This window comes from Ambystoma mexicanum, chromosome 6q (assembly GCF_040938575.1).
Source record: "Ambystoma mexicanum isolate Mex_15411 chromosome 6q, UKY_AmexF1_1, whole genome shotgun sequence".
Taxonomy (NCBI): domain Eukaryota; kingdom Metazoa; phylum Chordata; class Amphibia; order Caudata; family Ambystomatidae; genus Ambystoma; species Ambystoma mexicanum.
This window is the reverse complement of record NC_090937.1, coordinates 1,399,436,741-1,399,463,303: the sequence shown is the minus strand read 5'-3', so window position 1 is coordinate 1,399,463,303 and position 26,563 is coordinate 1,399,436,741. Positions and strand designations below refer to the sequence as shown.

Here is a 26,563-nt window from a genome sequence, read left to right as displayed (position 1 = left end):
ACGAGATACATTGTCCTTGGCATCTAAAAGGTTAATATTCTGGGTGAACTCAAGAGGAAGACCCAGGAGCATCCTCTATGCATGAATGATGCATGGTGTCAAAGAATTCACGATTGCCTCACGTTTTAGGTCAAACAACATCAAGGGACCAAATTGGTAACTTGTGTGGTTGGTGCTCTAGTATTGTGCGATCCCCAGAAGAAAAATATAGTCGATTTACCAATCTAATTTAGTTTGTTTATTTGGCAAATTGTCGATTAATTCATGTATTTGATTCATACATAACAGTGTTACTGCATCCTTAATTCGATCTTGTAATATGTATTGGATTCATACATATGTATACAATTTCTTCTTTTTCAATCATTAAATAACACATATTTACAGTTTCACATAGGTTGCATAATCTCCCAACACGTGTTTCCCCACATTTGTGACTGTGGTTCCTCAGGAGAGATTCCTTTTTTCTTTTTTTTTGGGATCTCGGTTTTAACAAAGTAGCTTGAGTTTGAAAATTATTCAACTCAAGCTACTTTGAAATTATTCAATTTTCAAACTCAAGCTACTTTGTTAAAACCGAGATCCCAAAAAAACAGAAACAAAAAAGAAATTGTAGTATAACATAGCCATTGAGGATAGGTTCCTTAATTGGCCAAGTCTCTTGTAGGATATAAACTCCCCAGGAGGCAATCAATGCCATACCCTGCGGATGAGCTAGGAATGAGCGATAACCTTGTGTGTTCCAACTGATCCATTTGGCCGGGGTCAGTGTCCAACATTGTCATTAGTTATCCTGACTGAGAGAATCAAGAAACCAACAAACAATCTTTCTTTCAGAGTTTAGAGGAGCCATCTGATTGTTACATGCAGCCCTCACGCTGAATCTCTCAGTGGTATATACAGATGTAAAGTTATTATTACTTTGTGTTGGCTTAAGTAGGGGAAAATCTTCTTTTCTCAGCCACTCTGACAGTTTGTTTGCAGCATACCGTGAGATTAAATACCAGCTCCTGGAATAATTCTACACATGTGCATAAAAGTGACACTACTGCTGGGGAAATGTATTCGATCTGTGCACAATTAGTGGTACTATCTACTCTTGGGAGCTCAATAAAGGATAAATTGCTACTCGAAATGGATGAAAGGCACATATTTAATAGCTGGACACGGTTTAGAAAAGGACTGTCCACTTTCGGGGCAAGCTCTTCTAACAGTGCCTATTTTTCCAATGGAAGGGGGGACGTGGGCTCCAAACATGTGCCTGAGATGGAAATTCCCTTCCATCCCAGCCTCAGCAGGGTGCTGAGGCTGGGATGGAAGGGAAAGGAAAAATGTTGTTTGATGGTGGAACATCAGAGGCTTGCTGAAATTATGGAGCCAAAGTTTGGGATGAAACACCGCTGGAGACAAGGGTTGCAGGCTGTGTAAGGGGTCCAGCCGGCGCTGTTTGAGCAGTCTCCTGGCATTTCTGGTTCATATGGGTCTGTGTTTCTCTCTGGGTTTTCTTTATAGAAGGTAGGTTGCCAAGGGCCCTCCAATAACACTTGTCAGATAGACCCGTTGCCTTATATTTTTCTGAAGGTGGTTTGACGGGAAGACAAAGTGTTTTTTTTTGGGGCTGCACGCCACTGGTTGGTCCTGTCAAGCTTTTTTCATCGAGAAGTACGACGGATTGACTGGAGTTTCCTTTGTCATTTTTCACAATGTATAACCGGGCTGTAGGTCATGGATATTTAATTACATAATGCTTCATGGGCGTCTTCTTCGGTCTCAGCTATGATATTAACTACAGGTGAATTGACCGATGGAAGAGCAGCAGACTGCATATTGATGTTCATGTATGCAGGAGCTATCAGGACTTGTCCCATCTCCTGAGATGGACCAGTAAGATCAATTGTTTGTTGAGTTTCCAATGCTACACATTCAGTAGTAAGACTTGTTTGAGGAAAAGTAGTCTTGGATGCGATAGGATCCATAGAGGCTGGCAGTTGAGGGTCATCCTTACTCTCAAGAATGTCCATCACTTTAGCTAGTATATATCTAGTATATAGCTAGTATATATTTCATATAGTATATATTTCAGTTAACATTGTTCCGCCGCAATATTAGCACAAAGTGTTAGTGCTTCAAGTTTAGCGAAATTAAAATCTGTGTGCGATGAAGGACTAGACTGTAGGGCATGGAAGTCAAAGGAATCGTTTTGAGAATGAATGGTATTCCCTTCATCGCCCTCGCTCTCACTATTAGAGGAATCAGACGATGAAGCCAAATTTTCCAGATTTGGACTAGTTGAAAGATGCGAGCCAATTATGTTGTTAAAGCTTTTGGAAGAAGGGCCCAAAGAGTCTCTCTTAAAATTGAGACAAAGGTTCAGCAAGGAACCATTGTTGTCAATGTTGGTGTGGATGCACAGAGAATTAAAGGGGGAGCTTTGGGACGGATATACGCCCTCTCCTCCAAGGATGCTGTTGCCACCTCATAAAAGCCTGTGATTTTTGGTTAGGACAATGCTACACTGACTGGAGGTGTACTTTTGTTTTTGCATTCTTTTTTGTCTTTATTGAAGCAAGGCGCTGCATTCCCTCCATCATGTTTTTTAACGGACTGTGAGCTCGCTTACCCATAATGGGTGAACTGCTATGAAGTCCGTACCTTCGTAGGATTTTGTTTTTCATGTATATGGATACCTAAATCCAACAGGTCTAGAGATCGGGTTTAAGAAACGCGTACCCGCTGAGAGGGAGGTTTCAACCTATATAGGAGATGAAAAAGTAAGTAGATGAAAAAATGGCCTCCAGATAGGGGCAATATGTGCTTGGTGCAGGAGGGGCATTAAAGTGGGCGGGGGAGGATATTACAGTCAGAACTCAGCCAGTCCTAAAAAGCTAATTCGGCTGGTTCCGACAACCTCGCCCACAACACCCAAACACCAGAAACACTCCTGCACACTCCAGCAAATAAGTAACACCCCAGTGAAGAGGGAGAGGGTGGGGTGACTTGCTCCAGGTGTGACAGCTCTGCTCTGCTCATGGGTCTCACAGCGCCAGCACCAAACAGCAGGCTTTGCCTTCAGGCTTCAAAGTTTATTACACAAATCGTGACCGCCCAGCATTAAGTGTCTCCGTCTTGCTTGCTATCATCACCAAAAGGCACAAGGGAAGGGACCGAAGACAGATAAACAACTCCTAAAATTTTGGTGTTACACCACACACCAACAGGTACCCGGCCCACACTAGCTGACTAAATACATTGGAAGGGCATCCCAGGGGCTCCAAGTGGCACTCAAGAGCTCCCCCCATGCCCTCACGACTCCCTGTTACTGCAGTAGTAGCCTTCTTCAGCAAAATGCCTGCAGAGTTAGCAGGCGATCGCCGATCCAGAGAAATACAGGCTCCAGAGGCTAATTATGCAGAAATCAATTGAAGGTGATTCTTTTAGCCACTCCGCTCTCTGCCTCTCACCGATAGTGATGTAGCTAGATGAAAGGACCTCAGACCATCCTCACGTCCAAACGAAATGGGTGTCAAGCCGCTCTGAATCAGCGAACACAGAACCCTCAGCCGCTTCCAACATCACCACCTTCAGCATTTGGCAAATCTAAACACCCTTACTATGATTTCAAGAAGGTGAAGAGCTTATACCTACACATTTACATTCTCTGCCGCCTTTTTCCCTACCTGACCTTCCCACACAGAGTTTCTGTCATCATTGCTATCCTTTCACGCTTAAACTATGCAAACGCCGTATACCTGGGGGGCCCTGCATCACAGCTAAAAAAAACTCCCAACGTGTTGAAAACACAGCTGTAAGGTTCCTCTCAGCCCTATGCCCTAGAGCACTCATGCACCCGCCCTCTGTGTCCTTTACTGGCTTCCAGTCGGGCGACGATCAACCTTCAAGGCAATATGCATCGCCCACCGAGCTCTCCCCAACATAGGACCGGAATACCTCCCGCATGAACTTACATGCTCCAGGCTTAACATACACCCTAAGAATAGGGGGTTCCTCTATCTCAGTCCAAGCACCTACCATCTGAACCTCGATCCCATTAACCACCCGCCACGTAGAAGATAATCTAACCTTCAGGAAGGCTCTCAAAACCTGGCTTTTCCCTGCGGCATCCTCACAGACTTAGAACATCTCCTCGGTGAACTATTATTAATTACCTGACAGACATTATAATTGTTCTTTGAGGCGGCACCTGAAGAGTCAACAAGGTGGGACATAGCATTCCCCATTGAATGCATCACAGTCAGGCCTTTATGATAAGCTCTACAAGACCATATCTAACTAGGTGTCAGTCTTTCCTTGGAACGTCAAACACTCCTCAAAACAGAACATATCCCTATACTGCCTGAGACATTGCCGACCTTCCTCCATTCCTCCATTCTGCAATAAACACTACTCGACTACACCACCCAAAGACACATCATATCCTCCATATGTCCCTAATGCTGCCAGAGCAGGGAGAGATTTCCTCCCATTTATTTATTGCTTTTTTTTCCTTTGTCTCAATAGCTGCCTTGAGTAGAGTGTCCTTTTTTTGTTGTACATAGGAACATTTTGGTTAACTTTTTGATGTGCACAGAACACCATGATTGGACAGCCACTATCTGTTTAAATGGGGAACATTTTTCCTACTGGTGCTATAAAAAGCAACTCCCAGCCCACCTTTTGGATGAAAGCGGGTCTGTGGCTATTTTAAAGGTCACCTACTGGAATCAAGATTCTAAAGTTAGAAGATGCTGCTGAGAAGAGTTGAAGGAGGGCTGTTGAGGGAATAGGCGTGAACAAAGCCACCTATATGACCGTCTTCTGTACAGCGCTCAGTTGCTTTCTGACAAATATATAATAAAAATATAAAATAATCTTCTTTGACCAGTGAAGACTTACATTGGTGCATTCCTCCACTGGACTGTTGGTCCTAACCAGTCCGGTTTCCTGAACTGCTCCCCCGCTATCAGTGGACTTCCGAAGTGTCCCTGGAGCATCCTGGTGAGCTGACCGTCCATAGAAAGGGCATCACCACTGCACCGGACACCAGTTTATATAGAAGCCTGCCTTTTGGCAGATCTTAGACATGTGGCTCAGGAACACCACCACCTGCAGTAGCTGCTCTCCATTGTGAAGAGAGTATTGTCTGGAGCCTGTGTTTCACTTCTCCCAAGATCCAAGCCTACCTGCCCTTGACTGGGATATCTTTGCAAACTCACTGTGCCTTTAGTGTTGTGGGAGGTGGCGGTCATCCTTTATTACGGTTGTTGCTGTGATCATAGCCCAAAGTTGTCTGCCCTATCCAACTGGTAAATCTCTGGAACCTCGGCTTCTTTGGGAGATCGGAAGCTCTGCTCCCAAGACCAAATTCCGACACAGAATTCACAGAATTCAGCTTCTGCAGCTACGACCCCTGTATCACTTGCAACTGCACCAAATATGAGAGTAGTTGACCCCAGCGATTTCTACTTATGTAGGGCTGGTAGTTTGGTGAATTTGAGTTGAAGGCCTGGTCTACTTTCAGTGCCCCCTTGTCCCATTGAGATGCTTGAGACTCGTGTACAGCGCTACAATGCTCTCAAGCTAGGTCTGCGCTTTAAATACAATAAAAATAAAATAGAATAATCCCTAAAATGACCCTTAGCTGAACATGAGCAGTGGACTCCTAGTCGGAATTCCTTTCTCCCTAGGGACCTATCGGTATATACGAATTGGAAGTGACATCCTCCCCTTGGGGAAACTGATTTTATCTTAAGTGTGCTTTGCTCTTCTGAAAATCGTATTTGTTTGCTTGTGCCACATTTTGATGAGGGGGACTTTGTGACTTCTGTGGCGAGTCAGAAGGAGGACACAGACTCTCAAAAGGCATGATATACAATATTTGATTTAAAATAACACTATAAGGCCTAACATTCCCTATCGCTTTGAGTGGTCCCTACTGATGTTACCAAGGTGCTCGTTTGTCAGTCTTGAATGCTTCAAAGTGATGTCTGCTGTCGAAAAACTATCCTAACTGACCCTACAACTTATGAAAACTAACTTCATTCAGGAGAATGACTCCCTTCTCCTGAGGATACCTCGGGCACCAGTCTTTAATATCCAATCTGCAAATAGTCTCTCGTGACTTCTTTGATCAGTCTTTGCAGTTCCTCAATTGGGTTATTGAGTTTTCCCTGGCCTCTGAAATTCCCTTTTGGGGTTTCCTTATTAGCTCTTCGTCCGTGGTCTTGCTCCTCTCCATATTCTTGGTGTTCAATCTTACTTTGATATTCTTTCTCTCTTGGGTAATAGCAGTTCGACTTGTCTTGGTCACTTTAGCTTTGTGTCCAGCTCAATTGCAAGCTCCTCTGAACTCTGTTTCATCTCTTCCTTTCTTTCTATTAGTAGCTTTGTCTACAGAATGATGAGTTATCTCCCCCTTTCCCCGGGTATTTTTATGCATTGGTTTCCTCTCACAATGTTCAGCTTTTCAACAATTGTTTCTTGTGATTCACAACCTTGGTAGCTATTTTGTTTCAAGGGCAGTTTTGTTTCATAGCTTCTACTGTAACGAGTAAACTGCGTGATATGATTCCCTTAATCCTCCCGGGACTCTCATTCTTCCTGTTACCTTTGTTCTTGAAGGGAGCATATTCAGAAGCCTTTTTCCGCTGGAGCACTCTCTGCCCTTGAGTCGCCAATGCCTTCTCTTCTCCGGCATCCGTTTCCTTTTGTTCTTATGTTTTGTTATAGTGTTGTGGTGTTCGGATATTCGCCTGCACACAATGTGACCTTTTCCTGTTGGTGTATGAAGCGGACCAGCTGATCCCTCCGTGATCTTGCCACCACTTCTTCCTGGGCTTCTGCTTTATCAGGTTCTCATGCCATGGGTCCGCCGCAAGTCTGGTGTTCCGTTCCCACTTTTCATACTTTATGGTTTCTGGTATTTTCAAACATCCCATGTAAGCCATAGTATGTATAGCTTCAGGGAGTTCCTCACAGGAACGTGAGTCCTTGTCCCCAGAGGGGGAGTATGTCCCGGTGAGGTCCCACTTGCCTCTACCCTCAGCGAGGTATTACGAAGCATGCTCACCTCCCTAGCCTCACATGGGGGGCTATCCCTTGGGAAGAAGGGAGAAATTCCCTTGATTCATCATACTTTCTAAGCTCTTATCCCGGTACTTACCTGTAACTTCTTTTTTTCCCTACCTAAATAAACTAAGGATAGTCCAAGTCATTCAGTTCAACTTGTGTCCAAAACAAATACTTGCTCTCACAACCAAAGCTAAACAACGTGTAGGGATGTCAATAACCAAAGAAACATTGTTCAAACTAACTTTCTGAGCTTCTTCCAGCTCCTGGCTTGCTCTTGGTTGTTTTCCCCAAGTTCAAGACTGTTCCAACAAAAAGGCCTCAGGGTTCCCTTTCACGTGTTCAACACAGTTCACAAAATGGTCTGGGGGATCCCTTCCCCAAGTTCAACAGTTTCACACGAAAGGTCTCGGGTTCCTTTTCCCAAGTAGGCAGTTCTTCTGGCTTTAAATTCACAGTTGAATCAACATGGTTAGTTTGCCTTTTCTTTCTGTAACGTTAACAATCTTAGGCCGACCATTCAGCCTCTTGACTTCCTTTGGTTCGCTCCAAGGAAGGGTTCTTCGGTCTCGGCGCAGTTGGTGGACCACACGGTCCACCCATCATAGCTTGCGCAACCGATAACCCTTGGCACTTAACAGTTCATTCTTTCTCATAGGACTTCTTTGACAACACAGTTTTCCTTTCTGCATCTATGCCATAAGTCCACATACGCTTCTGGTTCACTTTTAACGGCTACTTGCCTTTACCAACATGTGACTCTCACACTCTTCATGGTATTTCTCCTGGTTACCACCTTGCTTTCACACTATCCAACGGTGTTTTGCTTTTTGCTTGTTTCACTTTGTTCGCAAATGCTGTCTCTTTAAATTCACCTCGTTCGCAAAGGCACATCACTTTCTGCTTCATTCAAGTGATATTCGTATATCTTTTCCTCAGTTCAGCATTCAAAACTCATTACGTGCTTGGCAACTTGTTCGGTATTCAATAGTTCATATTTGGTCTCCAGACTAATTTGTCAGTATTCAAAACTCATGACCCCGTTTCCATATATTCTTGCTTCACTGGCATCTGCTGTTACACACATCTTGCCTCTGGAGCGCCCCGGCTTGACTGGTTCTGCCCTGTCACTCACCAGTGTGCGGCCGCTCCTCTGGCTGCTCTGGTTACACTCTCGGCTACTTGCTGGCTCCCCTCTCACTCCGAGGTAGCTCTGACAAGCAGCGCTCACTTCATCCAGACTCTCCTGCAGTGGTTGGCAGCGTCGGGGAAGTCTGTGTTCCCCACACCCAACAGGGAGCACACAGCATTGGACACTGAACAGCGGCCTCAGCGTCTTCCTTGCTTCTCTGCAGTAGTCAGTGTCCTTTTCACTCACTGGCCCATATTCTGCCTGCTCCTCCTCGGATTGCTGCGCTCTCCTGCCAAAGCGGTTCTCTCCTCTTCGATGCCTTTCTCCTTATATACATCTGCAACCATTTAACAGGTTGCAGGTGTGAGTTCTTAGTTCCAATTGCATGACCATAGTTATTGGGACATGCCTGACCCTCACATCAGTCCTCTGACCTCTTCCTTGTCTCAGTACCAGAGTGATGAAATGACAAGTGAGTGTGTACTACTCCTAGTCGCCTCTTCCTCGTCCCAGTACTATGATGATATGAATGTGGGGAAATAAGGGAAAGTGATTGGTAAACAGCCTATAAAGGCAGGGGGGAGGGTAGGACGTATTCTGACAGGTTATAGATTATATTTGAAGGGTTAAATGTGGGTCTAGTCTATCCACATAAGGAGGGGTTCTGCTTGTTTTCTTCCTTGTCCTTCTATTGGAATGATCTATCTTTGGTCCATTTTCACAGTGAAAAAGGGAGGGAGGATGACAATACCCTATGAAGGCTTCAGGGTCTAATGGTTAATCGTTAAAGGGAAACAGAGAATACTGCGTCTTGCCTGCGGACATCTTCCACTTAATTCCCAAGGACCCTCCACCCAGGTAATCCTTCATCACATCTTCACCCCCAGGGTCAGGATCCAAAAGCAATGGCCTTACCCTGGCCACCTGAGAAGCGGATCTGAAGGGAGAAGATGTGAGGACGCCCTCACGTTTCTCACACTTCTTCATTTTCTTAAGGTAACTGCGGTATAACGACTTGCATAACCATTTTTTTCTTTCCCTCACTTTATTTTAAATAGTATGGTAATGATTTTCTTTATTATTTAAATATGTGTAATTGTAAACAGTTGAGAAGTTCCCCTTTTGGACTACTTGTTATGTACATATGTGTAGATAACTATGTGTGTGGTTAACTTGCATGTGTTAATTGTCCCTTGAAACCAAACCCCTGAGCTACTAAGACCAAGCCCTGCAGCTCAGCCACGCTACCCAGCAAGAATCTAGTTAGACTAAATGTGAAAAATCCTTGCTTATCCACTAGGTTGACCTCTCAAGACCCTATACGAGAGGAGATTCTGAAAATCCCTCCCAAGAATGCCATGGTAGTAGGCCATCTGATATACCATTAGCCCAGGACCCAGTAGACCTCCGAATAGGATTACAAAAACTAACTTTGGACCCCGGGACACGTTTCACACACACCAGTCGCTAGAATTCAGTTCGGAAGAGGTGTCGCAACACGGCAAGTACACAGCTTCTTCCACAGGCCTGGAGACTGGATTTGATACTCGGGGCCTTGAACCCTAGACCAGCTGCAACCCAGATGAAGAAAACAAGAATAGACATACCTAGGATGATGACCCACTGACCAGACGAGGGAAGCATCAGGAGAAGGTAGTAACCCAACCGAGGAGATCGAGCAGGAAAACGGGGCAACCGGCCAGCAAACAATGATTCCAGCACTGAACTAATAGTTTGAGATGAGCCAAGAGATTTTTGCAGAGAAGCAACACTGCAGTGACCTAGGAAAAGTACAAGCACTGGACAGCCAGTGCAGCCAGCTAGGAAGACCGAGAGGGGCACCTGGAACTGTCTAGTGAGGAAGTCCAGCAGCCCGAAAAATAAACTGGGGCAAGAGAGAAAGGACTCATACCCATCGTGTATGGCCTAACGTAATGTGAGGGGTCAGAAATGAGACGCGGACACAAATTATTAACTCTCTCAACATTAGCCTTTTTATTAACAGAAAGGGGTTTGGATAAAAGTTTAACTTTCCCCATCCTTATGTGAATTTCTCTTCCTACGAAACTAAAACTAAAGCAGGCTGACCTTGTGTCCAAACTTAATCTGCCCCTCACACCTAACATATATAAGCAAAAAGTGCAAAGTAAATGTTTCAACTTTCAACTCAACAAAAATGTGCAAAAACTTAAACATATAACTTCAACCAATACAATCCTTGTATCCAGGGGTTGATTCCCTTCCCCTAGATTGTTTCACGAAAACTGTTCACAATGTTCTTTGTCAAGACCAGTCTGTTTAAGGCATTACAAATGTCTCTTTTACCTACCCAATGTGGAGGACCACCAGAGAGGATATCTGCCAGTCTTGGCCTGTGTGCTTAGCCTCACATCTTCATTCAAGCTTGCCTTGTTAATCATTATGAGCCCCATGAATTTCTCGTTGTGAATCATGGAGGCCGCTTCCATCCCAACAACGGAGCTGGAGCTCCGTGTTGAGATGGCTGCCGCAGCATCCACGGACTCCAGGCAGCATGGTTTGTGCCGCCTCCTAGCACCGATTGGGTACTGCTAGCCCATGTCACAACCCTAACACTGAGCTGGCAGGCACCAACATGGAGGGCCAACGGAGAGGGTCTGAGCCTGTCTGAGCTGGGAGGGACACAGAGACCTTTCTTCTTTGGCTGAGCAGTGCAGCATCTTAATTCTTCCTGTAAGTACAGCACTCTGTCCTGCATTCACGCTTGCTTACTTACCGGCTTCGTAGTCTCCCCACTCCAACTGCTTCCATATCCCGGTCTTGCATTGCATATGTAATCCGCCCAGCCTTGTGCTGAATTTGGAATCTGCCGGCCACCTCCATTATACTTACTTGTGTGGCAGGAGCACTTTCCTCTCCAGGAGTTGCACGACATAACCTTGTTTACCCTGCTTTTTGTTCAATACTTGCCTTTCTCTACAGATGGGACCCTAACACCCTGGCGTGGCCTCATCGTTACCTGACTCTCTTGCAACAAACATAGTAACAGATTTGACCCACAGCCTTGTGATCGTGTCTGCACACCTGATGTAGTCCCCTGCACCATGAGGCATTGCCAGAATGTGCACCAATGTTGCTTCCTACCCATCTGTAGTTGGTGCATTTACCTTATTTTGTCTCTCATGTATCTGTATACCTTTTGTAGCCCCCGCAAAGTGTGGCTTTGCTAGATTATGCTTCTAAGAACCACTTGTTGTAATCTGTACATGTGATCCTGTACTTTTAATAATTCCACTTCACACTTACTGTACCTAGTCCCCTGATGCCCCAGGGTTTGTTGTGCTGCTATAAATTCAAAATAAAATAAATACTCTCGTCAGAATGGCAAAACAAATGTCCCTTCCACCAGACTAGTCGGAATGCAGCAAAGAAGTTGTTTACCTAGTATTTCAGAATGGTAAAACAAAATGTGTTTTTCACTACGCTTGTTGGAATAAGGCAATGTAAAGTCTTTACTACTTTTCAGGATGGCTAAAAAAATGTCTTTTCCACAACAGTGATTAAGAAAATGGTAAAAGGCAAGTCTTTTTTAAAGCTTCTGGTTATGATATGATTGTTTATTTATATAGCGCCTATACACAATGTGTTTCAAAGCGCTTCAAGGCAAGGGAGGGAACAAGGGAAAATACAACACCATTCTTACAGGCCATGAACAGTAAGGATGTGAAATTAACTATCGTACTCGGCCTGCCGACATTTCAGATAGTGCAAGAGCTAAGACATAGATAAGGAAGGGAGGGGGAGAGTGGGAAGGAAATGGAAACAGACAGGCGACTACCGTACTAGGCCTGACGACGTTTCTGGTAGAGCCGGAGAAAAACAAAAGGTGAGGGTGAGGGGTGCAGAAAGGGAGGGGAGGAACAAAACAAGCGACTATCATACTAGGCCTGACGACATTTCAGATAGTGCTGGAGGGGTGTTGGGGAGGAAAAAAACAGTAATGGGAGGGTGGAGGAAACAGACGAGGTTGCTATCATATTAGGTCCAGGGACAATTCTGATAGAGTAAGCGCATAGAAGAAAGTAAGGGGAGGAGATGGGAAAAGGGAGAAGGGAAAGGAGGAGAGAAAATAGAGTAAGCAGTCAAAAAGAGTGGAGAAGTAAGCGTGGAGAGCGAATACAATTGCAGAAGTCAGTAGTAACACATAATGTTGCAAGCCAGGATACAAGATGAAGATGGTAACAGCATAATTCAGGGTCACCATGAGTACAAGATGCAAAGGAAGTCCAGCATGAGAGTTGAGAAAGAGTGACGCACCGTGAATGAATGAAGTCCATTAAAGTCAAATCCAGCATTGGCCACAAGACAGTGATGGTGAAGGAAGGCGCCAGGTGGGCGGGGCTTGCTAAGTGGTGAAAAAGAGCAGCAGGCAGGAAGGTACCAGGTGGGCGGGGCTTAGGCCAGGTGACCTAGATCCACTTGCACCTTCTCCCCATCTGGTTGACAAAATGTTCAACTGAAACAAGAACTTAATATGACCAAGCCTCTCTTCAACATATCGGTTCAAAGTGAGTTTCCTGGTACACTCTCCTGCTAGGAAACTTCTCAACAGAAAACTCTTGATATCCTGGTTTACTCTCTTGCCAGGAATATCCCTGTTTTGGTTCACACAGATCCCCTGGTGTATTCGCCTGCTAGGTATCTGTTTCCAAAAGGGTTTCCACTATCTGATATCCTTATCAGACTTCTCTGTAACATTCATTAATTTTCTCCTTAGGTATCACACAATCATGCTTCTTCACTAGCACAATTTAGTTGACTTCAGTTGTTTCTTGTGCAATGTCCTCATACTGCCATCCCATATGTGACGGCTTGTTCAGTCTCTTATTTGTCAACCCTTCTCTCAATCTCTATTGACTCTTGGCAATGCTTGTTCGTTTTCCCCCAACTGACATCTCATGTCAGGACAATTGTACACATTTTGTCTCTTTATTTCTCTCCCAATCTCTTTTGGTTTTTGGCAATGCTGTTTCCAAGTTTCTCTCAACTGGCCTCAAATGTCAGGGGAATGTACCATGTTAGCCCCTGTTATTCTTTGGTTAATGTCTTTTGGCTTAGGCAATGCTGGTCCCAAGTTTCCCCTGACATCTCATATCAGGAAAACTACACTATGTTGGCCTTTTTCTTCAATTCTATTTGGTCGGTATTCAAAATTACTTTCAAAATGCTTTCTAGTGTATTTGCACGTCCCGGGGCCCCCTTCGCCGCTAGGCTAACTCACCAGTTCACAGTGCAGCTGCTAAGATGTGCTTGAGAGGGGCCAGCTTCCCCTTCCGGGCAGAGTCTCACTAGATCTCCACGTTGGCTCTCCTGTCATTCGCCGCCAAGACCCATTCAGCTGTGCAGGACCGCATCTCCTCGCATAGCCCCGCTGCACAGTCTGCTGTCTCTCTTCCAGAGTTCCTCTCCTCAGGCCCTGCACGCTGCCAACCTGCACTGCCTCTGGCGAGCGTCTCTCGTTCTCCCCACAACCCTTTGTGGGATTTCCTATGCCACTGGTCATGCTTCCTGCTCCGCGCATTCTACAGCTTGGTTTCTCTCTCCTTCTTTGTTCCACTTGCAGGTGATTTGGGAATTTAAAGGCCCATCGCAGATGATTAGGTTTATGATGACTAGACTGCACATTATTCTTAAGGTCACATTTCCTCCACATAAACTCTATGCTCCTCTTCGTCGTTGCAGTACCTTAGGCTTTCTGGGATTTGGAGTTCCAGTAAGTTTCAACTGATTTTAAGTCACGTTGTTGAACAGTTGTATTTAAAATACAGTTACCAAAAACATCATATATTTCATATGCTCTAGGTTCACCATACACACATGAAGACTGAATAGGGGTTTGTTTAAACAAAGTGGTTCTTAGAGTTTTACAATTAGATGGTTTTCAATAATGGCAACAAGCCATCAAAAACTCCAGTATTAAGGATTCTTCCTCAAAATAAAGAGAAGTATCCCGCTTTTCTCCTTGTGGAGTCACCACTCTCCCTTCACAGCCATCTCCTCCCATGCGATCTACCCTCAGAATACCACCCCCAAGGTCAGGATCAGGTAGCGGCTGCCTTTCTCCTTGCCACATAGGCGGAGACTTTAGCCTGGGGATTAGTGATGACGGCGCAGAATTCATCACAGTGGTTCTAGAAAATCAGCACCCCAGCTTTGTGGCAAAACCTTCTGTAATTCAGAAAAGAATCAACTAATTTGAGGTCTACTTAGGTTCTCCCATAGATATTGTAAGGAACTCATGGTGGAAACAGTAAAGACATACACAAGTGATCACAGTTCAAGGGTGTTTATTGAACAATAAATGCAGGGTGGAAGAACACCTAAACTAAATCTAATTCTAAGATGGGAGCAAGCGTCGACCATCAGATGAAAAATGAAGCAGTCCTAGTGGCGGTGTGTCGAAATAAAAGGGCATATACTAAGAAAAACATATTGCCAATTCCTTACAACTAATTACAGAAATAGTGTGGGATAGGGTATCAAAATAAAGGAAACAGTGTTCAAATAATAAGTCAGGATGTGGTTGCCTTGAGGTCTCCCTTCTTCACGTTTTTAGCACGGGAAAAGGTGGGACTTTGGAGCACAGCGCACGCTTGAGTCTTCCCAGTACAAACTGACTGTTCCGGTCTAGCTGGCACAGCACACTCTCGAGACTTCTCAGCACGTGCTGACATTTCCGTTCCAGCTATCAGGTTCTTCGATGGTGAAGTCTCTTTTCAATAAAAGTCTCTTTCCACGAGGCCTTATGGATTAAAAAAACAAATGAAAAGTTCTGCTTCACGTAGACTTTGGGTGACGGCTTCACCCCTGGGTCCCTCTCTTCCAGGCGCAGACCGTTCACACTATCGTATTGAACAAATTTGCAAGACAGTACCCATCTCAGTGAACTTTGGGTGATATTTTACCACCCCATCGATCTCCCTTGGCCGGTCTCGGATGCCAAATGACAAGGGGGCACTTCCCTTCGCCTTGCAATACTTCTTGCTTTTTTGTACTTGAGGTGGGGATTCGTCACCCTGGGTCCCCCTCTTTCGGGCACAAACCCCTTTTGAATATTTGTCTCGGTTCTCAGCCTGCGTCTTCCAGGTTCACTATGGCTTCACCCCTTTAACTTTCAGCAGTCTTAATGTATTTTCAAACAATTCTCGTAGACATCCCTCTGCTGGGTTAACTTTTGTCAAACCACTGTTTCCCGGGACTTTAGACTTCGCCCCCTCTCATCAGCATCCCTCTACCGAGTTTACTCTTGCCATTCTTTATGGAACATGGTTCCTGTATTAATGTTCACCATGCAGGGTTCACCTCGACCTTGTAGGTCTATGTCTGTGAGCTTGTAACGCGCCGTAAGCCAGCAGGCATCAGGGCGCGTATGACCACTTTGACCTATCTTGGCAGCTCACCGATGACCTTCTGGTATCTGTAGTTGTATTAGACATGGGATCGACCAGGGTTTCTCGAGTCAGCACCCACGTGGTGCCAGTTCCCTCTGCAACTGGTCTTCCCTTAATACCTCTTTTTCATATGCCAATTTGCGACTTTCATTCAACACAGCCCAGTTCTTATTGGTTCTCCCCTCGACTAACCGGCTGTGATGAACCGCTTGGCTTTCCTTGGATCTGGAGTCAATGCCTGTACCACAGTAGCAGGAGTTTCCCTCGCTCCGCCTTATCAGCATAGGCAAGCTCCGTTTACCGTTGACATCTGTTGCAAGACAGTTGTGCTATTATCCACAGCCTTACGATTCCCTCTGCGGAGGTTTCGCGTGTCTGAATCAAAAAGGGCAAGGTTGCGTCTCTCCTTGTCAGCCTTTCGATATTTGCCACATTTCTCCTCCTTTTGACTGACCGTCTGGATAGCTGTCTCATCGTGCTGTCTGCCTCACTCGTCATCTGCTCTAGTCTCCACATTTTATTTCTGTGTGGAGAAGAAAGGGCCGTTAGGTGTGTGTGATTCTGGTTAATTGCTTGACTCTGCCTGACCCTTGTGTCGGGACATGTCAGGTAAACAGTTTCAACATTAGCCCCTTCTCAGTTACTGTGCAAGCAAGTGTTCATGTTGGAACAAGATGGTGGTAGGATTTTTGCATATCCTACGGGGTAGGATGGGGAAAAGGTATTTTAAGACGAGGATTGATGGGTTAACTCGGAAGGGTGGGTTTTGTAGGTTTTGTGCAAAGAGTAAGAGGGTTTGTGGAACTGTAGTTGTTGCTCACATTCAACTGGGAATTCGGAAAGCGACAATCAGAGGGATCGGATTGGTAGGGTTTATTATCGTAAAATAAGGGGCTTTGCGGGAACAGTAGTGTTTTATCGGAGCAGGTTGTGAGTGTAGGAAATAATAATCTGGAAAGAAAATAACTGGGAGTATTTGGGGTAGGACAGGGAAAAGCAGGATTTCTGAGAGAGATGGTTTCTGGAGGTAACTGGGTCTGGGACAGAGAGGTTTGACAGGAGGAAGGGGGGTGGATGTATTACAGCCTACCAAAGCCTCAGATGGGTCGGCCTCCTCTCCTCCTCCTTCCCCGGTACAATACTGTGTCTCACCTGGATTATTTCCCCGTGCATATCCCCGGTCTCCCTCATTCAGGTGATCCTCTCTTTTCCATTCACTCCTAGTGTTGGGTCTGAGAATATCGGCCCTTCACAGGGCACCTGAATAAGGGTTTCCTGAGGTCAGGTTTCTCACAATATGCCCATTCGCTCATGGGCAATTTCTGACAACTTGGCCAACAGGCAGGACCCTGTACAGTCCTCAAATCAGTTGAGTCTTTTCTGAATTGCTGAAGGTTTTGCCACAAAGCTGGGATAGTTACTGGCGCAGGAAACCATCCTAAGCCAGTTTAAATAAATCACAATAGGCCTGAAGAGTGTGGCCATTTTAGGCCTGTCTCATGATCCAAACAGACAAAAGGATGTCCAGAAAGAAAAGGCTGGGAGTACGGCTTTCAAAAGTACATTGATACCCTAATGGCTACCATACTAGTACATTGGGCTACTAATGCGGCAAAACTGGCACCATCCCTAATAAAACCAGCACCAAATCACAGCTGTCACCGTCCTGCTTCACAACACAGCTGTTAGGTGATAGAATCAGCCTGGTGCCAAAATGGGCTGCTTAAAAAGCACCACTACCCTGGAAGACATATGGGCTTTCAAATGACACCACGTTGAGTTGCAGTGGCAGGAGGACCTCGTATAGATTTTCCACTGATCATACAAACAAAAAGGCCAAAGAGCCAAGAAAACCAACAGGAAAATTGAAAGCTTATTCGTCTCATAAAATGGAACAACTAAACCCCCCAAAATGGAATTCTGTGCGATCACTAGCCTTTGGGCCTCATCACGAGTTTGACTGTATTCCTGGCTGTAATACCGCCGACTGTAACAGCCCTAACACCGACCGGTCTGGTGGTATTACCACCGGATCACGAGTTGGGCCTTAACAGTAAATCCCCATTCCTGAATGGGTCCATTGGATCCAATGGGGAATTTTCGGTGCTAATACTGCGTGCTAATACAGCCGGCTGTAATACAGCCGAAAACAGGGATTTTCACCTCCAGAAAAAAGCTGGAGGTAAAACAGCCGATTTAGTGCCCAACTCGTGATAGGCCCAGCCCTTAAATGTGGCGGTAATACCGTTACCACTGCTTTTAAGGGCTTCAGCCAAACTCGTGATGAGGCCCTTTATCTGAAATGGAGTGAGGTTTGGTGGGTTGTTTTTTTATAATAACATATACCTTTGTAATCTTATGGGGCAATGAAAAATTAAGCAACACATTTTAAAATGGAAAAACAATTGGGGTTTAATCTAATGTTTTTAAACTTAAATTGTATATGTTCTTTCTACCTATATATTTTTTTTTATTTAGGAGTTTCTCAAAAAGGAGTTTAGTGAAGAAAATATTTTGTTCTGGCAGGCCTGTGAATATTTTAGCCGTGTTCCTGCACATGACAAAAAAGAGGTAAGATTTCTGCAAACAGTGTTGAAATTATTTTGTTTAAAATGAGTTAAATGAATATAATTGTAGCAGAGGCTCTCTGCAAAAGAGTACTTCATTCACGTAGCATTTTTGTGATATGAAGTAAATTAAATATTGGCAATTAGATTTCACTCCAACAATTCAAATGAATTCAAGAATTAATTCTGCATTACTTGTGACCTGTTTTGTCAAGTTCAATCTCCATCTCTTTTGCATATTCTTATATATGTTGTCTAAGTAATGTTAGAACTGGAATAACAAAGATCTAATAGAAGAGCTATTTACTTACCCCTGCTAATGTTCTTCCTGATCTATGTTCCTCCCATGGATTCCTCACCTTAGATATATTGGTATCCTGCTTTTCAGTCTTGGGAAATTTCTTCAACAGCAAGGGGCACTGTGCATCATCCCCACGTCCGGATGTGACTTTAGTGATAGTATAAATGGCACACACAGCGTCTTTTTTATTCAGTTCCTAGTTCTTCCCTCTTTTTGCTCAGCTCTCTCGTGGAAATGAATAGCCTGCATGGGGGGTTGAAAGAGAAGTACAGCAATGTGCTGACAGTCACCGGGAGGGTGATTAGGAATCCGTGGGAGGATATCCATCAGAATGACCATTCCCTGGGGTAAGTAATTTGTTCTTCTAATGGATTGTGTCCTCCTCTTAGACTGCCATAGTAGTTTTGGAGATGAAAATGGGAGAAGTGGATTTTTGTGCAATTTTGATTAGTACATAATATTGTGCAGTACTGCTCTTCCAAAGCGAGCATCCTGGCCCGACAATATCTAAGCAGTAATGCTTTGAGAAATTATGGAGTGAATTCCAAGTTTTACATTGGAAAAGTCCTGCACTAGTACCCCTCTTTGCAGAACCAAAGTAGTTGCAACTCCTCTGGTGGAATGGACTGACATCCTTGCCAGCAATGGAGAAACACTCCGGAATGCATAAAATGATCCATAGTAAGTGTGTTAGCTTGGTCATGGCTTGGCCTAATTTGTGACCACTGTTAACAATGAATGGTTGATCGTTTTGTCTGATGGCTGACACTCTATAAATGTAAAAACTAAGAGCCTCATGGACATCCTTAGCAGCAATGGAGAAACACTCCGAAATGCATAAAATAATCTATAGTAAGTGCGTTTGCTTGGTCACCGCTTGGCCTAATTTGCGACCACTGTAACCTGATGGCTGACACTCTAGAAATTTAAAAACTAAGAGCCCTTTTTGGATCAAATCTGTGTAACCTCTCTTCATCCTTAGAGGGGTTAGGCGGGAGGTAGGAAGCTGACAGTGTGAAGTTCTGTGTCAGATAAAATTCAGACACTACCTTGGGAAGGGAGAAGGGGCAAACCCTCAAAACTAATTTCTCTTTGGAGAAAACTGTGAATGGTGTCTTGCAGGGTAGATATTGTAGCTCATTAACCCTGCAAGCCGAAGTGATGGCTTCTAAAAAGATTGTTTACATGTTAGTACCAAATTTAAATCCCTTGATGGAGCCAGAAAAGGGACCAGTGGAGATATGTTTGTCAGACCTTTCAAGAATTGTATTACAAAAGGCAACTTAAAGTAAGAGTCTTGTTTTGGCCTGCGTTTAAGAATAGATAACACCATCAAGTATCCCTTTATGGTAGCCACCTGCAACCCATGAATGGCCAGGTGCAGTAAAAAAAGAAAGTACTGCAGTTGTTCTTGCAAGAGAAAGGATCTATATGTTTCACTCTACCCTAGCTGCAAAACCTGTTCTAATGGCAGTGCTATTGGGCTATTATTGCTGGTCTTCTATCCGAAAGCTCCATAACTTCTTCCAGGATGTCTTAATCTTTACTTCTTAGCCTCTCAGAAACCAGGCGTGAAGTTTCAGTGTTCTTAATCCTGGGTGAAGAATACTGCCTTCCCCTTGTAGAGTAGATCTACTCTCTGGGAAAGACAGAATGGGGAGCTGATGGACATGTCCAAAAGGTCTGGTACCACGTCCTCCTTGCCTAATCCAGAGGATCATGTATTTCCCAAACTTCCTCAACCTCCTGATGGCATGAAGGATAGCTGGGACTGGTGGGAACGCGTACAGGAGTGGAAATTCCCAGTGCACTACAAATGCGCCCCCAGAGCTCCTATCTGAGGAAATTTCCTGGAGCAGAACATGTCTCATTTCCTGTTGATACCGGACACAAACGGATACACTTGGGTTCGCCAAAGGGCTAAGATGTCTAGAAGGACTTCCAGATGCAACTCCCACTTGTGGGAGAGTGTGCTCTACCCGCTCAAAGCGTCCACCATTGTATTCTGTTCCCCAGTTAGATGAACAGCCGACAGGGAAATTCTGTTGTGTAGAGACCAAATCCAGAGCTGCATTGCCTCCTTGCACAGTGGTAGTGGCCCTATACCACCTCTTTTGTTGAGGTAATGCATGGCTGCTGTGTTGTCCATCATTATCAGAACATTCCTTCCCTGGATTGAAGGCAAAATGGCCCTCAGCGCCAGTCTGATTGCCCTCAGCTCTAAAAGGATATATGTAGTCTGCAGGGGACCAAAGCCCGCTCATTGTTAGATCGCTCATTTGAGATCCCCATCTCGTGAGGGAAACATCCATGACTATAGTTCTCTCCAGCCAGGGTTGCCAGAAAGGGTCCTGAGAGGAACCAGAAAAAGGACTCGGACTACAGTGGGCCATGATTCAAGGATGTTTATTTTAAATCAAAAGGAAAAATGCTAGGGGGATGTTATTGAAGAGGAATCGAGAGCACCCCATTCCGGGCACTATATTGGCATTTTTAAGATACAACATAGAACAATTGAAACCCTCACCACCCTTTCTCCCCAGTCCTTAAACACTGCCCCCCCCCCCCCCCGATCCAGGAATTGTCTTTCGCGCCCATCGTCCCACCCGGGAACTCCAAATGCAGGTACAGTCTGATACCCAACAGTGTCATCGATCTGCGGGCGCCATGTTTTAAGTACTTCAGCAGATTAGCCCATTCTGCAGCAAACCTCATATGGTCCCCTTGTAGCGAATATGTGAGCCCCTCCATAGCCACAAGAGACCAGATTTTTGAGATCCACTCATGCTCTTGTGGGGGGGGGTCTCTCGATTTCCACTTGCACGCCAAAACCATAGCTACCGCCATCATCATGATAACATATATTTTCCAGTCTGGCTTTGCAGGGATATTCTCCAGGGCCCCGTTTAGGCTTATCAATTCCAACCCTCAGTTCGTCCCCTCAGAGATCCCCAATACCCCGGCCATTGCCCGCCGTATTTCCTCCCAGTATTGGTCAATTTTTGGACATTCCCACCATATATGGGCCCAAGTTCCATCCTCCCCACACTCCCTCCAACATTTCTGCCATGCTTGTGGGAACATTTTGTTTATTCTGACCGGATTTAGGTGCCACTAAAACATCAACTTTAGCCAGATTTCTCTGATCTAGAGAGATTTAGTTAACTTTGGGATCTGTGCCCATAGGTATTGCCACTCAAGTTCTCTGATTTTGGTCCCTGTGTCCGCTTCCCATTTCTTCATGTATGTTCTGTTCAGAGACTTTTCTCCCTCTTTAATGTGTTTATATATTGATGCCATCAGTCCCCTGTCTCCCGTGTGGGTGTCTAGATATTTTTCAAAGGGGCCGAGGGCTCTGGTCCCGGCCTGCTTCATCTCTGGGTGGGAAAGCCAATGTCTCTACTGCACATAGCCATATCTATGCTCTTCCCCCAGCCCAAATTCAGTTTTGCACTGTTCGAAATATTTGACCTTGCCACCTTTGTACATGTCTCGTGCCATACGGCAGCCACCTTGCTACCAATCGTCGAAAGCCCGGGTCCTATAGCCCGGAATGAATTGGGGATTGTCAAATACAGGAGTGTATGGGGAGGGGAAGGTTGTAATGTGTGACCTCTTCACCGCAAAATCCCATGCTTCACCTGTCGTCAACGTTATTTTACTGCTGTACATTTGGGGGGTTCTATCCACTCTCGGTTTACACAGCACACCTCCCCCCCCAAGGTGCCCCGCTACCACAGCTCTGTCCATTGTTCTCCAGATCTTGTCTCTGTCCACGCTTTGCCAATCTCTGATGATTCTAGTTTGTGCAGCTATATAATATACCCAGAAGTCCGGCTCACCCACCCCACCCCGCGCGTTTAGCGACCTCATAATGCTTAAGCATATTCTCGGGCGCGGTTAGCGACCTCATAATGCTTAAGCCTATTCTCGGGAGCTTTTGGTTCCAGATGAAGCGATTCGTAGCCTTCCTGAGGGCCCTGAAGAAGGTCGGTGGGACAGCTATCGGAAGGGCCGCAAAATAGTAGAGCAATTAGAGCAATTGCGGTAGGATCATCATCTTTAAAACATTAATACGGTCTAGCTAGGTGATGGTCAGCGGCCCCCAGTCGATCAGCTTCGATTTTAGCTTTGCCAGAAGAGGGGGTAGTTCTCGAAGTACAATTCCCCCACAATTCCCCCACTGTTTTGGTCAACTGAACTCCCAAATATTTTGTAGACTTGTGTGCCCACCTAAATTCATACAAGCCCCTGACTTGTTCCTGAGTGGTCAAAGCTAAATTAAGGCTAAGTATTTCAGATTTGTTGGTGTTTACCTTTAACCCGCCCACTTGCCCAAATCTTTGTAGTTCCCCACTCAACGCTGGCAGAGAAGTATCAGGATCGGTCATAGCGAGGAGCAAATCGTCCGCAAACGCGGCCACTTTATGATCAACACCCCTGAACCGTATTCCCTTTATGTTCCCATCTGCTCTAATCGCTGCCAGGAATGGTTCTAAATGGAATGCATATAGGAGCGGGGAGAGCGGTCAGCCCTGCTTAGTGCCTCTCTAGACTCTGACCGGTCCTGAGATCTGGCTGTTGAAATCTAATCGTAGGAGTGGATTCTGATAATTAGCCCTAACCCTATCTAGGTATTTAGGTCCAAAGCCCATCTTGATCATAGTGGCAAAGGGGAATCCCCACTCCACCCGATCAAACACTTTTTCAGCGTCAATTGCCAACAGGAGGTGATGCCCGCTTGATGCCCGCTTGATCGGGTTAAACTATTCTAAGCATGATTGTCCCCAGTCTGGAGGCTAGTATTTTGGTATGTATTTTGGCCTCAACATTTATTGGGCGACAAGACCCGCAATCTGCCGGGTTTTTACCCTTTTTGTGTATGAGTATGACCTTCACCTCCTCCATTGACATGGGTAGGGTCTTGGTGGGTCCCCACATGGTTGAATAGCTTGGTAAGTAGAGGGGTGAGGGTGTCTCTAAATGTTTTATCAAATTCTGCAACATAGCCGTCAGGGCCTGGGGATTTGTTTAGTGGCATGGAGTTAATTGCCCTTCTGACTGTCCCTTCTCTTCCTCCGAAATAGTGTTCAGGTCAATCCTGTCCAAGTAGGCCTGCTGGTCAGTGGGATCTGGGTTATTGGAAGCATAAAGGGCAGGGTAGAATCTGCGAAACTCTCTTTCTATGGCGGTGTTGCTGGTGTGGATCGTGTCCCCCTTTGATCTTCAAGATGGTTTTGTCCCTTTCTTCCTTTCTCAACATCCTGGCTAGGAGTTGATCGGATTTATTGGCTTTGACATAGTATTATTGGCGCAAGCGGAGAAGGTTTCTCTCAGCCGCTCTGGTCTGAATAAGATTCAATTGCCCTCTTACCGCTCGGTACTCTCTTTTGACAGCCACCGTGTGTTTGGAGCCCATCTGCGCCATTATGTCTTTGAGTCTGATCTGTAACTGTTGTTGCTCCAATCATAGCTATCTTTCCCTTCTAGCTTTTATCGCAATAATCTTTCCTCTTATCGCGGCCGTGAGGGCATTCCACCATGATTGTGGAGATGTGTCCTCCCAGTTGTTATTTTCCACAAAGTCCCCTAGCTCATGCTCTATTTCCTGAGTTAGTGTGACGTCTTTGAACAGTGACGCTGGATAGCGCCACTTCCAAAGCCCGGGGGGCCGCGCGGCCTAAATATTGACAAGGTCATAGGGGCATGGTCCGAGAGCACGATGGCTCCCACCTCAATGCCCGTGGTTTTGCCTAACAAGGATTTGGAAATCCATATATAGTCAGTTCGTGAGTGTGACCTATGGGCATGAGAGTAGAATGGGTACCCGGTCCCGCTCCCATGGACCTCCCTCCATGCATCGATAAAGTGCCAGGTCATTTATTTTCCTCTTGAGGTCCCCTGAGGGTCCTACCGTCGGTACCCATGAGACTGTGCTCCTATCCCTGAATGGTTCCCAACCCAAGTTGAAATCCCCCGTTAGTATAATGCGGCACCTAGCGAACCTTTCGAGACGAGTGAGGGACTTTTGTATATAGGCGTCCTGGGCTACATTCGGTGCATATATCGTAGCGACCGAATCTGTCTCCCCCGTCCCTCCAGTAGGACCGCTAGGTACCTTCCCTGGTCATCTTTTTGCATTGCTTTGATAGCCAGGTCTAAGCCGTCACGCAATGCGTTCGCTACCCCTCCTTTTTTGCTGGATTGTGTGGCTTGCAAAAGTCTGGAATATCCCCAGACCTTTAACCTATATGAGTCTCTAGTTTGGATATGTGTTTCTTGTAATGTCACAATTTGCGAGTCCTCCCGTCTTATGAACTTCTCCATTTTGTTCCTTTTAACCATAGAGTTTAACCAATTAATGTTCAGTGACAGAAGATTCAACTGATCCATATCAGAGATGTTATAGCCTCTGTAGGTGCATCCCGTATAAGTTGTGATATACGCCCCCCCCCAGGTCTGTGGTCCCGTATTGTGTGCTCTGGAGACCCCCTGGTCAGTTGCTACATCCTGGATCTCTTCCATTCCCTCCCCCCTCCCCAGTACCCCCCAACCCTATCTTCCTCCCTCCCCCCCCCTTGGTGAGCTAAACTGGGTATCGGCCCCCCTCGCTTTGTGGATACGAGAGCTGAGCTCTAGAACATGGCCATGAATGCCGCACGCGGGAACTCCCTTTCCCATTTCAATATCCCATTCCACCCCCCTTCGCTGCCACCCTGCTTCATGAAGCATCAGTGTTTTCCTGAGTCGGTGCACTTATCTTTTGTCATCGAGGCCCTCCACGGGCTCACATTAAGGTCTCGGGTACTTCTCCGGAGCTCAGAATATGTTGTCACTTTCATTTGGTCGCTCCTGGTGTTCTGGCGTGGCTTTTTCGGGTTGTTTCCATGCTTCGGCTGAAGATCTTCTTTCTTTGATCGCTTGGGCCCTACCGTTGCCCATTCCCTCGGTTTTCGGGTGATGCGGTGGTCAGCGTACTTAGCCAGTCCCACTGAAGGCTGTTCCTCCAGGCCCAGCAGATCCATTCCTTGCTCAAAGGTCGTGATCTTGTGCTGTCTTTCCTGCCAAGCAAAGCTCAACCCGAATGGGTGGGTCCATCTGTATCGGTCCTGCTGGGTTTGCAGGTGCACCAAGACTGGACCCATTCGCTTTCTGTTAATCAGTTATTCGTGGCAGGTCTTGACATAGGAACATTTCCATGCCGTTATAGGTGATGTGCCCTGCTTTTCTGGCTATCTCCAGCACCTTTTCTTTTGAAGTAAAACTGTGAAAGGCCACCAGGACCTCGCTCAGCCTGGCACCTGGCTCAGAGCATGGGGGCCCCACTCTATGAATCCTGTCAAATCGGAGGTCTGGGCCTACCTCTGAGTCCAGGAGTTCTGTAAAGATCGTATTGAGAGTTTGTGTGAGGTCCTGGTCTTGAACAGCCTCCAGCAGAGATTTGACTCAATTGTTACTTCTCCTGGATCTGTTTTCTAAATCTTCTACCTGAGGTTCCAGGTTCTGGGTCGCCGTTGCCAATGTTTCCAGGAGGTTTTCAGCTTGCCTTGCCTCTTCCGTTAGCTCTTATATGGCCCTCTCGTTTGTATCAACCCGCTCTTCTATCTTATGAATATCTCTTTTTATTTCCTTTATTCCCTCGGCCAAGTCTTCCCTCAGGGCGTCCATCTGTCTCTGGCCTGCCGCCATGATCTTGTCCATCTCTCCCATGAAGTGCTTGAGTGGTGAGTGCGTGACCGGTCTCTCCCTCTCTTCTTGAGTCTGGTCTGATCCTGGGTCGCCTGACCAGTTCGGCATTGGGCAGTCCCCCTCTGGTTCTGCCTCTCTGGCCCATATTTTAGTAAGCGAGCCGTCCAGGCCTTCTTTTGCATTTTTGAGGGCAGATGTGGGTTCCTTCATTCTGTGTAATGACATTGCGATTGTGCTAGGTACGTCTATGCGTTGGGGTGTTATTAGGGCTGCAATCTCGTACCAGCTGAATGATCAGGTCTGTGGGGTGGGGGGGAGGATCCACCCTGCCGGCAAAAGGGTCCCCACTTTGTTTGGTGCTATTGCTGGACATATGCTC

The 26,563-nt window shown here is 45.8% G+C and overlaps 1 protein-coding gene across 7 annotated transcripts in view; it reads left to right on the top strand.

Moving 5' to 3' along the window:
* Positions 1-26,563, top strand: part of RGS12 (regulator of G protein signaling 12) — a 1,255,576-nt gene that overhangs the window by 712,737 nt on the left and 516,276 nt on the right. For all 7 annotated transcript variants that reach the window (XM_069632045.1, XM_069632046.1, XM_069632044.1 and 4 more), the window contains one exon: positions 18,106-18,198. In XM_069632045.1, coding sequence (XP_069488146.1) covers positions 18,106-18,198 — 93 coding nt within the window. The remainder of the gene's footprint in view (positions 1-18,105; positions 18,199-26,563) is intronic.